Below are 12,858 nucleotides of genomic sequence, written 5' to 3' on the forward strand. Positions count from 1 at the left end.
ACTACTCCGGAGCCCTCTGAAGGGTTAGTCTCGGTAGGTCTCAAGTCTGGTGTATCCGTAGGCCCAGCCATCTCCACGTGGGAGTCAGAAGCGGCCTGTGGTTCCAAAGAAGCGGTCGTCAGGGGCTGCGAAGGTGCCTCGCTGAAAACCGGAGAACCGGTGACTGGCCTAGAATAGGTTTCGTCAGTTCTGGGCCTCGGATGCCTGCCCTTGTCTTTGTGCTTTTTGTGTATTCCGGTCGTCGGTTGTTCCGACGGCATGGTGTAATTGAATTTTCTGCCAAAATAATGTCAGGCAAAATCAAACAGACGTTTAATAGTGCGCTTGTTAAACCTAGCACAAAACCGACAACCAGTGACGTCGTGGTCTGGGCCTAGGCATGGGATACAATAGGAATGGAAATCCTTATGAGGTATTTGCTTCCCACAAGAAATACAATTATTAACTTTTACTGACATCGGTCTGAGGCAAGAAAAAGTTTCCCCAATGGGGTACTTAGCTTTGTAGAAGAGTTCGGTTCTGTATTCGGAATGAAAATCTCAGGAGTCGGCCGACCGGCACTTGCGAACTGCTTTTGCATCGGGCACTGCGCGGCAAGAAAGAATGAAGAAAATGGCGTCGGCTGCATCTTGTATATCCCTGGCGCACTGACATCAGGGAAGAAGCGACAGCAACCGACGCCGGACCAAGACTTTGGAACTCGGGCCGACTGCGGGACCGCCTGACGGCAGGATAACCCAAGTGTGATGACTGCAGCAGTGTAACACGATGAACATCTAAAATCAGCCATCCAGGTGAGCCTAGCCCCCCCCCCCCCGACATCGGCAGAGGCAGACATTGTAGATACCTCTTCGGACGTACAGACTGAAGAACTAAGGGCGGTTTCCAAAATGGTAACCACCGAAGTCGCCAGTTCTTTTGAACAATCCTCAGCCCCTAGACCAGCAGCTGGCGGGATGTCTGAAGTAGGGGGTGGAGTATCAAGCCTAGAAACCTTGGCCTTCTTTTTAGGCAGCTCCACCCTGATGGCCGGTTCAGGATCCATACCAAGGGCCGAGCATTTGAGTCGCTGATTCTCTACAAATAATTTAAGGGCTGCTAGACAGTTGCACAAGGTCTTAGGGACAAACGACTGACGGATTTTACAGAATGTATGGTCGTGCAACGGCCCTAAGCAAAACAAGCAAAGATCATGGGTATCTTTGTGAGGAATAGAAACTAGATTAGTTGAAGTACTACTATACATCATTTTGCAGAACAATTTTTTCATGTTTAATGGTACATACTACCTACAGAAAAGGGGAGTAGCTATGGGATCCCCATGTGGCGGTAGTTTCGCCAACTTAGTTATGGCCTTCTGGGAGCACCATTTTGTGTTTACCAGAAGTAACATCAAAGATAAAATCATGTATTATATGCAACTTTTGGATGATATATTTATGATCATAAATGGAGATGAAACTACGGCTAAGGAAATAGTGGAGGAGATGAATGCCAGCACATCCTTTCTGGAATTCACATCCAATTTTGACAGCGTAAAGATTGCTTACTTGGATGTGGAATTAACTAAGGACATTTTAGGGGGATACGACTTATCTAAAATTCATAGAAAGAAAACCTACTCAAACTCATTTTTACATTACATAAGCTGCCAACCACAATACCAGAAAAAATCTATAGTCAAAGGTCAGCTGGTTAGGGCAGCACGGATGATCACCTTGGATAGAGAATTCATGCAGCAATGCAATAATTTAAAACAAATGTTTGAAAGAAGGGGCTGCCCAAAAGTGTTACTGCAGGGACTCAAAAGAAATCCAAATAAAAAGGAGGGAGGGGCACCTCTCACCCATTTTGGGACCAGCAGGCTTATTAGCTCATATGCTTAGCCCTGCCACCACTGACTGTAATAGTGCTGACATAAATACTCCAATGCACAGTAATAACAATAGGGATAAGAATGGATATATTGTCGGATTAATTACTACAGATACACCTTATGGTGAGTACATAAGGGGCACCCTGTTAAAAAAACTGATGTATCCTTATGGGAGGCACAGATCTTAGATCTAAATTAGGTGCCCTACCAAGAGTTGTGTATAGAAAAGGAGCTAACTTAAAAAATATATTAGAGAAAGAGCATACATTGTACAACAGGAACCCAGGAAGAGTTAAATGTGAAGCCTGTGCCTAATGCAGGTACATAGATATAGGTAGGGACTATACAATTGCTAATAAGCATTTTTCACTCACTGCTAGATATGACTGTAACTCAAAGTGCCGTATATTTGGCAAGATGTCAACTCGGTCTGGCATTTTATAGCGGAAAAAATGACCGTACGTTTAAAGAAAGAATCTATGAACACATTTATAGTATACACAGAAACAGAGAAAATAATGTTTTGGCCAACCACATTAGGGACAACCATGGACACCACTTTAAATTTAAGGTGATCAACCAGGTGATGGAGGGCCCTAGAGGTGGGCATACATCCCTTTTACTTGAAAGACAAGAGTTATAGTGGCAACTTACCTTAAATGCGCATAGTTACCCAGGCCTTAATGAGCAGTGTTCGATTATGTGTTTACTTAAGCTTAAAAGTTTATTACGCTGAATGAATTTATGAAATTCAGTATAGAATGTTCTTATAAGATAAAATAATATTTTATGTACTTATAGGTTTGTATGGATGCACCTTTTTGATTGTTTTTATATATTAATAATTCTCCACTTCGTGCTTAAAAATCCTTTTAAAGTATATGTAAATATCTGTTAAAAGGCATATACATATTTATAAAATCAGTTTTAAACTTGTGATGTAATGCATTTTATTGGTCATGTGATTTCTTGGTTATATAAGGAGGGGTTTTACTGTTTGAATTTGTCTGAAGAAGTTAATTTGATTTGAGAGAACAAAAGCGCTCACAGATTAAAGTTTTGGTTTGCCTTAGGACCTGTGGCCCTTTGTTACTTATTTTATTAGTGCTTTATTTGTTGTTTTTTCGTTTGTGAGGAATTTGCCAGCTGCACTTACACTTCCCCTTTCTAGATGACATCTGCTAATGGCAGAAAAAACAGCAACCTGAGCTATGACAAAAACAAGAAGACTCGCAGCAGAATGAGCAAGCTGATGTTCGACTGCGGCAAAAGTTCTGAGGTCTGTGTGTGCGGACGTCACATTTATGGCCCAAGGTTTATGGCCCTGCATGTGATGTCCCACACACCTTACAGCAACGAGGCTTAAGTTTTGGTACATGAGCCAGACATTCGGGTGCCCTCAGGCGGAAGATTGCACATGTGAGAATACTACAACATGAGAACAGAAGGACATCAGTTGATGCTGACTTAACTATAGTTAAGACCGGTTAACGTTTCTAGTTTATGCAAACATAGAAGACCATTATTTTTACAAGCCCCATTTCCTCTTGTGTATCAAAACAGATGTTTACACATGCACACATTCACATACTCGCAGAAAATGCTGCAGTACACCAAAAGTTCCTACCTGTTGCACAAGAAGATCCCCAATTCTTTGGATAATGTAATTCCTATCACTTCCTTCCTCCAAAGATTCTGCCCGCCGATCTTTGAGTTTAGCCAAAAAAACACTATGGAGCTCCAGAAGATCTTCCACGCAAGGTAAGATTTTGTTCAGCATTCTGTCAGTGAACTGTAGTTCTTCCTTCATGGCCCGAATGTATACATTCAACATGATCTTCAACGTTCGAACATGGTGCATCTCCGTCTGCATAAACTCTGTAAAAGGAAGTTACACACCCATTTACTAACCAGCACCTACATTCCCCAAATAATTTAAAAAATAAACACGTTATCAAAGACTCATTCTTCCAAATAAGCCTTCCAAAAACAAAAAGAGCATTAATGTTCACCAAACGGAGTCACATCCAAGAGTGTGCACTGTTTAACCTACTCTGAGAATGACTTTTTTTGAAAAAATAAAAATGCAATCAGTTCTGTTTTATTTGCTCAACAGGGCTCAGATCTGTTTACATTACATGAAGCTTCAAATGGCAGACTTTAGTACTAATTATGATACTGCAACATAAGTTTATAAGATCAGATTTCTATAGTACTGCAACAGAGATTTAAATGCTGCCTGTAGAAGTAGACAGAATTTTCCTAAACAAGATTTCAGTCAGATAAAAATTCTAGCAAGTGAACTTCAAGATTGTGAAAATGTTGCCTCAAAGTTTCATTCAGCAGCTCCAGCCCTTTTGAAATTGTCCAACTTAATTATATCCTAATTTTAAACAAGGAAAAGCAGGCTGGAAGTGAATGTCGACAACACAACATTTTGACACAGGAAAGTAAATCAATTATCCCAAGTACTCCACACTCAGAAAGGGGGAAGTAAAAAGTATTACGATTTATCTTAGTTCATCTTATGAGTTATTTTAAATAAGAGGAGAGTTTACCACTGACCCAGTATGGTACTACGACCCACGAATCATTACAGAACACCTTGCATGTCAATCTGCATACAGTTTATAAACGTCAGTACTTTCACAATGTGACTTATGCAAATGTCAAAAGCAGATTATATTTGTGGCAGTTATGTCAATGGAATACAGATCTGTCAAAGAAACTCCATTAGGAGTGTGTACAGGCATTTAAACATTTTGCAGTATTACAAATGTCTTGTAACATCCTATGTACACAGCATGTAACAGTATCATGCTCCACTTGTTGATAGCTACAAGCTTGCTCAAGAAGCTACCGTCTACAAAGCATGAGCACAGCGTCCAGTGCATGTCGTTTTCACATGAGCACAGCGTCCAGTGCATGTCATTTTCACATGAGCACAGCGTGCCAGTGCATGTTGTTTTCACATGAGTACAGAGTGCCAGTGCATGTCATTTTCACATGAGCACAGCATCCAGTGCATGTCATTTTCACATGAGCACAGCGTGCCAGTCAATTTCACATGAGCACAGCGTGCCAGTGACATGTCATTTTCACATTAACACAGTGTGCCAGTGCATGTCGTTTTCACATGAGCACAGCATGCCAGTGCATGTCGTGTTCACATGAGTACAGCGTGCAATGCATGTCATTTTCACATGAGCACAGCATGTTGGTTTCAACAAATGAGTTTTAAAGCAGAATGGATTACAGCTACAGCTGAAAAGGCTTAACTATAGAAAGAATAATCATCTTGTGTTAAATTAATCTGACTCAGGGGACCCACAGACTATATCCTGCATAAAGGGCACCTTTTGGGGGGACAGTTGTGCTGCAAATCATGCTGTTATACAACATGTGGCTTTATTCCCTACCGGTTAAAAATAAAAAGAAATAACAGAAAAGGAAAAGAAGCAATCCCAACCATGAGCACCTGAAATTAAAGGAATTTTCTACATCAACTAGCATGTGAGAACATGGAAGGTTGAAGTTTCACACAGTATGTAGTTGCAACCAATTTATCATACATTCTTTAAGGCATCCTCAACTATTCACTCCAGTGGAGCTCAGGAAGTTTGCGCTTTAACTTCCAATGGGTGGAGCCTAAGCCTTTTGACAGAATCAAATTATGTCCTCACATTTCAAACAAATATTCATATCTCTGGAGCTATAGTGGTTGTGAAAGAAGTATAAATGGCAAACTCTTCAGCACAAGCTATTTTTATAGTGGCAGTATTCTTTAGGTTCTAGGTCTTGAACCAAATTTTGTACATCACAGTAAACACAGTAACTACTACATTTGTAATATTTTGTAAACAACTTACAATATCTCGGCAACCACTGAAGATACGCACATACTGTCAGCAGCATTTTATTCATCTAGCTGAGAGCTGTCATATGAGGCTAATGACTTCTGTCTGTGTTACTTGGTTGTTTAGATATTTAGAAAAATGTAAAAATTATGTCTATATAAATTAATATCATAAAAACAACAGTTATCTATTTACCTGCACTAGACAGATGTCGAATATTAATGTAGTTGAGTTTGCCATTGTGTAAGCTTTAAGATGAAATATTTTAAAATCTTGTACATAGTATGGTTTTCGAATTAATAATGCAAATATGAACAGGCATATTTGACACATAGTGACGTCAGTAGGAGTTAACTGCAGTTGCACCTGGAGGCGTCACTCGGATGTAATGAGTGACAGAGGCCAACAAATAAACACAAAGTTGTTTTATTACAGGTATTTACAAGTGTAGCGTTAACACTGTTACCAAAGTTCATTTAAAATTATATCAAAGTTAAGTGAAACTACCATCTCAATCATAAAAAAATTCAGATTTTTTTTCTGTACTGCAGAAACAGTAAACTGAAGCCCTGCAGAGAAAAGTACAGTTGTGTTCACTTACCATAAATGCAGATGTTTGAGTGTATTCACTGTTACAGTCATCACATTTGGGTTATCTGCTTGCATAAGCCCTCAGTTAGCCTGATTAACAAAGTTTTGGGTCCAACGTCTGTTGCTGTCTCCTCTTCTGTGACGTCAGGGGTATAAAACATGCAGCCAACGTCATTACATCAGTTTTTCTTGCCCCAGATGTCGGGTGCCCCCCTAATGGGAAGCAATTAACTCTATAAATATACAAGTTTATACCTCCAACAGAAAAGCAAATACACCAAAAATATTTTAAGCATTGTAAAGGAGAGAAGAGGTACAAGCCAAAAGAAGTCAGGGGGCTGGAGGGAGGGTAACCAGGACTGCAACAGTGAATACACTCGAACATCTATATTTATAGTAAGTGTACACAACTGTACTATGTTCTTTGTGTTTCACTGATGCGGTCATCACATTTGGGTACAGTCCCAAAGCTAAGGATGGGAGGAGGAATTTAGATAATATTAGGACCAGCTATAAGGCCCTGCAAGACTGCAGTGGCAAAGCCAGCTCTGGATTTAGAGAAAATTGGCAAATGGTAATGCCTGGTGAAAGTACGTACAGAACACCAGGTAGCAGCTTCTAGGATGTCACTGGTAGGTACGCCTCTGAGAAAGGCTGTAGAGGTAGCTGCAGCCCTGGTTGAGTGGGGCCTGATCCACTGTGGGATACGTTTTCCATGGTGTTTATAGCAGGAATGAATGCAATGACCTATCCATTTGGAGATGGTTTGCTTTGGAATAGCCTTCCCCTCTGTCCCTCTGTTCATGCAGCAAAAGTCACCAGCAGTTGTTCAGATTTCCTTTGAGGTTTAGTCCTGTCCAAGTAAAATCTAAGTTGTCTGTGCACATCTAAGGAGTGCAGTATCCGTTCCCCTTTGTTCTGTGGACTAGGAAAGAAGGTTGGCAAATGAATGGACTGATTAAGGGCCACACTGGATACCACCTTTGGCATGAAAGAGGGATTGGTCCTGAGGGACACCCTGTCTGCATAAAAAATTATGAAAGGCTCCACTGTCATAAAGGCCTGTAATTCAGATACCCTTCTTGCTGAAGTGATTGTTAAAAGGAAAGCTGTTTTCCAAGAAAGGAATTTTAAATCTACAGTAGCAGTTGGCTCAAAAGAAGGAAGGGTGACTTTCTCCAATATAAAGTTAAGGTCCCAGGCTGGAGTTGGAGCTCTCCTGGGTGGTCTTAAATTTTTGGCACCCCTGAGCAGTGGATGAGAGAAGAGGGGAGGTTCTGTGTTATAATGAGCTGAAATGGCTGAGGTGTGAATTTTTGAGGAAAAAGACAGGCCCTTGTGAAGCATCTCAGTTAAGTATTGTAAAATCTGAGGAAAATTGGGCACTGCTGTGCTCATCCCTTGAGATTGGTTCCAGTTACAGTATCTTTTCCATTTTTCAGTATAAGATTTTCTAGTACTAGGCCTCCTTGCCACTAAAATGATATTCATTACTAGTTTACTGAGGGATGGTAAAGGCGAGATCAGGTAATTAGCCAGGCTGCTAGGTTCAGAGTTTGAAGCCAAGGGTGCAGAATCTGGTTTTCCTGCTGAGACAGCAGGGTAGGAGTCTGAGGCAGGTGCCATGGGGCCCACAGTGACACAATGCACAGGAGGGGGTACCAGTGTTGGTGTGGCCAGTCTGGTGCAATCAAAATTGTCCTTGGTTTGTCTTGTTTGATCTTTAGTAGTACTTTGGAGAGCAAAAGCTGAGGAGGAAAGGCATACACTGTTAGGTTTTTCCAGCTGAAGGGCAGAGCATCCACTTTCCAAGCTTGTCTGTGGGGAGTCCTTTTGCAATTTTTTTCCAACTGATAGTTCTGGGGGGAGGCAAACAGGTCTATATCTGGGCTGCCCCACTTGCTTGCCAACATGTTGAAAATCCTTGGTTCTAGTTTCCACTCATGAGGGTCCATGAGATTTCTGCTTAGTCCGTCTGCCAGTGTATTTAGTTTTCCTGGCAGGAATTGAGCTTGTACATGCACTAGGTAGCTCAAGGCTGTGTTTCACAATGCCATGGCTAGTTTGCAGAGGGAATAAGAATTTGTGTACCCCCCCTGCTTGCTTATGTACCACATAACAGTGGTGTTGTCTGGCTTTTACCATTAATTGTCCTGGAAGAATGTGGTCCTTGAAGGCTGTCAGAGCATTCTGTACAGCTAACATTTCTTTTAGATTGATGTGCAGGTGCATTTGACTTGGGTTCCATTTGCCCTGAATGCACTTCCCTGCCAGGTCTCAGAAGCCGGTGCCTTCACAGCGGCTCTGGACTCATCCAAGGTACAGACATCCGCAGGTTCCACAGTTGAAGCAAATCGTGGCATATCGGACTCCGAATGGGTCTCAGTAGAGGCCTGCGAGTCAGAAGTAGCGGGTATCAGGGGCTGCAAAAGCGCCTCACTGAGTACCAGTGAGCTGGCAATTACCTTAGGAGAAGCGTTGTTGGCAGCTTTGGACCTCAGCGGCCTGTCTCTGTCTTTATCTTTGTGTTTTTTTCAGAATCCCGGTAGTCTGATGGCTAACCGACATTTCTGGATAATTAAACCGAAAACCGAAATATTTAGAAGCGAAAATATACCAACGATGGATAGTGCGGTGATTAAATAAAGCACAAAACCGACAGCAAGGTATGTCGTGGTCAGGGCCTAGGCAGGAATACAGTAGGAATGAAAATCTTTGTGAGGTATTTGCTTTCCACAAGTAATAAAATTATTATCTTTTACTGACATCGGTAAGGAGCAAGAAAATGTTTCCCCAAGGGGTACTTAGCTTTAGTTGAAGACTTCGGTTCTGAAACTCGAAAACGAACATTTCAGGAGTCGGCCGACCGGCACTTGCGAACTGCTTCGGGCATCGCACGGCAAGAAAGACTGATGTAGTGGCGTCGGTTGCATGTTTTATACCCCTGAAGACCTGACGTCATGAAAGAAGGGACAGCAACCGATGCAGGACCCAAGACTTTGTTAATCAGGCCGACTGAGGGCTACTGCAAGCAGATAACCCAAATGTAATGACTGCAACAGTGAAACATGAAAAACATCTATTAAACACTGCTGATTGCTGATGTGTGTACTGACCTGAAGTTGACCTGGAATGAAGCTGGCCTGTAAAGCTTTTAAGACTACAGTTACTGCCTTCATTTTTTTTCATGATGATATCAAGAGACATTTCCCGATGAAACCAGTTGCCTGGATCAATGGGCTCTTCAAGCATACTTCCATAGTCAGGAGTTTCAAAAAAAGTCTCTTCCCTAGAGTTACAAAAGCATGTTAAAAGTGACAAAAAGAAAAGCTAAGGTGAATGTGAGACTCTAAATTGTTTATAGATGCGAGAGCGTGCGTGCGTGCATGTGAGATACAGAAAAACTTTAATTTCACTCTTTGCCTAAGAAACACTGTGGATATAGCATTGGGTGTCCACAGGAACATCCTAAGATTCAGCTCTGACTTGTAAGAGACAGAGTGCGAGCAGGCCAACAGCAATCCTTAGCCCATTATCAAAGACTCCCAAAATGTGTAGGATGTGAACAAATGTGAGATACTTTGCAGAGCAACGTCACGTAGTACAAATGCCTTCACTCAGACTGTGGGACAGTACCGACATAAATATACAAAGTCTCCCTAATCATAATGCAAACCACAAGGAAATTGATTTACATCTGGTGTTCCATTTCTTGATGTCTCAAAAGCTTTCAGTATGTTCAATCATCATCTTTTGCAAATAAGACTATGAGATACAGAATGCTCCCCAGCAATACTAAAGTGGTTCCCAACCTTTCTGAAAGATCATACCTTGAAGGTACAATGGCAGAACAAACTTTTACAACCATTGACTTCTAACTCTGGATTACAACAGGGATCTCTACGGTAGAACCTTTTCTAAAATAACTGTGAAACATGCTCCTGCACATCAGATGCATTCAGATGATCCAATACTCTGTCAGCTGTACATTACTATATCCAATTAAGGACGTGTGAACTCTCATTAATAAGCTGCAAAACATGGATTTACAATAAATAAACAAATAAATAGTTGTTCTAAGTGAAACCAGACCAAGTTGATAATCTTCCACACTAACATTATAAAGAAACCACCCATCAGCCACCACTCAGTTTAAAGCTGAAATGGACAAGGAGAACTAGTGCTACTTTGGAAATAGCTGGAAGTCGCATAAAATTCCACGTCCAGGAGCACATCAACACCACCATAAAGGAAATTCATAAGGATCTTGGTGCCCTATACATAAAGGGTGACCGACTATTACCTGACTGCAAGAAGAAAAGTGCTGTAGTTGTGTAATAGCACTACTACTACTACCCAAGTGGCTTTACTGACCATACTATCAGGATGTTCCAATACATCAGTGTTTTCTAAACCAATCTCTACTGATCATAAAACTGACAAAACTCCTTGCTAACCAAAAAAAAAGTCATCACTGTTCTGTTCTTAAAAAAGAGGGAATGATTCTCACTGAAAAATAAAACCACTTATCAATGTGGAATCTTTGCTCACACGACAGTGATACACAATCATGACCAGCCAGAGAATACCTCTTATGGCATACCACAACGAAAAAGCACCAACACACTAACCAACACCTTCCAAACAGAAATAAAACACCAGCCAAAAAGGGGAGATCGCCCTCATTTCTTATATGTCAAATGAATGGAACAATCTACAAAGAAATCACAGAAAAAAAAACCACAGGGTAAGGCTCCTTATACACACCACAAGCAGAAAACTATAATTCAAAGTGGAAAGGGATGATGATGAAACAGGGAAGGTCAAGAAATAAGAAGAGCCTGGGATTCTGGATGCAGACCTTTAAGGAAAACAACAATCATACAGAATATTATATTCATAAAGTAGCACAAAGTACTCAAGAACTAAATCAACATGGGAATGGAGAAAGGAGATACTATTAAGGATGATTGCAATTAGGGATACAGATGACAGGCAAGAAGGGGCTGGAAATTACTGTAAAAAACTGGCAGAGGAGCCAAGGTATTGGGAGGAAATAATTAGACAGGGAAAAGTAGTAGAATGGGAAGAGGTAAATAATTCATTTGGACTGCAGGCTAGAGACTGCCTTCTCTGTCAAGTACTGACGACAGAGTACAGCAAAGAGAAAGGAATACGGGGTTCTTAGATGAAAGACAAGCAATGGTGGAGTTTTTTAGTAGAATCTAGAACAGAAGCTGCTGTTACAGAGGGATAATTAGTAGGGCATATAGAATACTGCAGTACAGCAACAGGAATCAACCAGAGGAGGTCAGAAAGGATTGAAAAGACAGACTGGATAAGCAATTCACAAAGAAACAATGTGAAGATAAACGTACGGCACCCAAATATGCAACAAAATCTACAAGATTTACGATTTTTGCTTGGAAGTATTTGCAAAGGTGTTTTTGTGCCCCAAGCAGATTCCAAAGAATTCTTCCTCTGATAGACTGCAAATGGTGGAGGTTTGATGGAGAAGATGGATGTAATTGGGAACACATTTTCTGGGAATGTAAATAATTAGCAGACTTTAAAAATTCTCATACAGACTATGTCAGAAATATTAGGTGAGCAAATTTTAAGGAAATTATTTTTCTGAGGTGTGATACAGAATTGGATTTCCTTAGACATACTAAGATCTTGCTAAGTTTAATTCTGATGGCTGCCAAAAAAGTAATTACTAAAAAATGGAAATCAAAGTCTAAATAATCCATACTAGAAGTAGTGAATACAGTCATCATCAGCCCCCCCCTTTTTTCCATTTCTTTTCTACAAGGGGTTGGGGTATCTTGTTAACTGTTGCCAAGTCTCTCAATTCGGTGCCATACTCCTGCCTTCTTTAACACTCATGCCTGACTGTCTCAGATTTTCTTTCACACAATCCATCCACCTTTACACAGGATGTCCTCCCTTCCTCCTACCTTCTTCCTGTCTGTCCCAAATCTTCCTCACCAGATTGTCTTCTGCTTTTCTGCATGTGTCCAATCCACTGTAATCTGTTCTCTTTCATCTTTTCTGCAATTGGAGCTACTTTGGCTTGTGCTCTTATGCCCTCATTTCTTCGTCTGTCCCACAGCATGCATCCTATCACCCCTTCTCAGGAACTTCATTTCCATCACCTCTAGTTCTTCAACTGTTCTGCCTTTACTGCCCAGGTTTGTGTACCATACAGTAGTACTGGACGCACCAATGTCTTGTACACCTTACTTTTCAACTTCTTTGGCATTCTTCTGTCACAGACAACACCTGACAATCTATGCCAGCTGGCTGCAGCCCTTTTGATTCTAGCTTTGACCCCTTCATCTAGACTTCTCCTCTCCTCAACCAACCCTCCCAGACACCTGAAGCTGTTTACCTGTTCCACTATCTTCTTCTATCTCTACTCTCAGCTTCTTCTGCTTTCCCCAGTTTGCTGCCACTACCACCATCTTACCTGTGCTTAGTTTCATCCTATGTGTCTTCAGATTTGCATTCTATTTTCCTATCCTTTGCTGA

At 41.1% G+C, this 12,858-nt stretch overlaps 1 protein-coding gene across 1 annotated transcript in view; it reads right to left on the reverse strand.

Annotated features, from left to right (window-relative positions):
• ARHGEF18 (Rho/Rac guanine nucleotide exchange factor 18) overlaps window positions 1-12,858 on the reverse strand; it is a 2,448,098-nt gene that overhangs the window by 894,974 nt on the left and 1,540,266 nt on the right. The window contains exon 18 of the mRNA XM_044090748.1: window positions 3,504-3,754. Within this exon, the coding sequence (XP_043946683.1) occupies window positions 3,504-3,754 (251 nt within the window). The remainder of the gene's footprint in view (window positions 1-3,503; window positions 3,755-12,858) is intronic.

This window comes from Protopterus annectens, chromosome 13.part0 (assembly GCF_019279795.1).
Source record: "Protopterus annectens isolate FY-2018-M chromosome 13.part0, PAN1.0, whole genome shotgun sequence".
Classification (NCBI taxonomy): Eukaryota; Metazoa; Chordata; order Ceratodontiformes; family Protopteridae; genus Protopterus; species Protopterus annectens.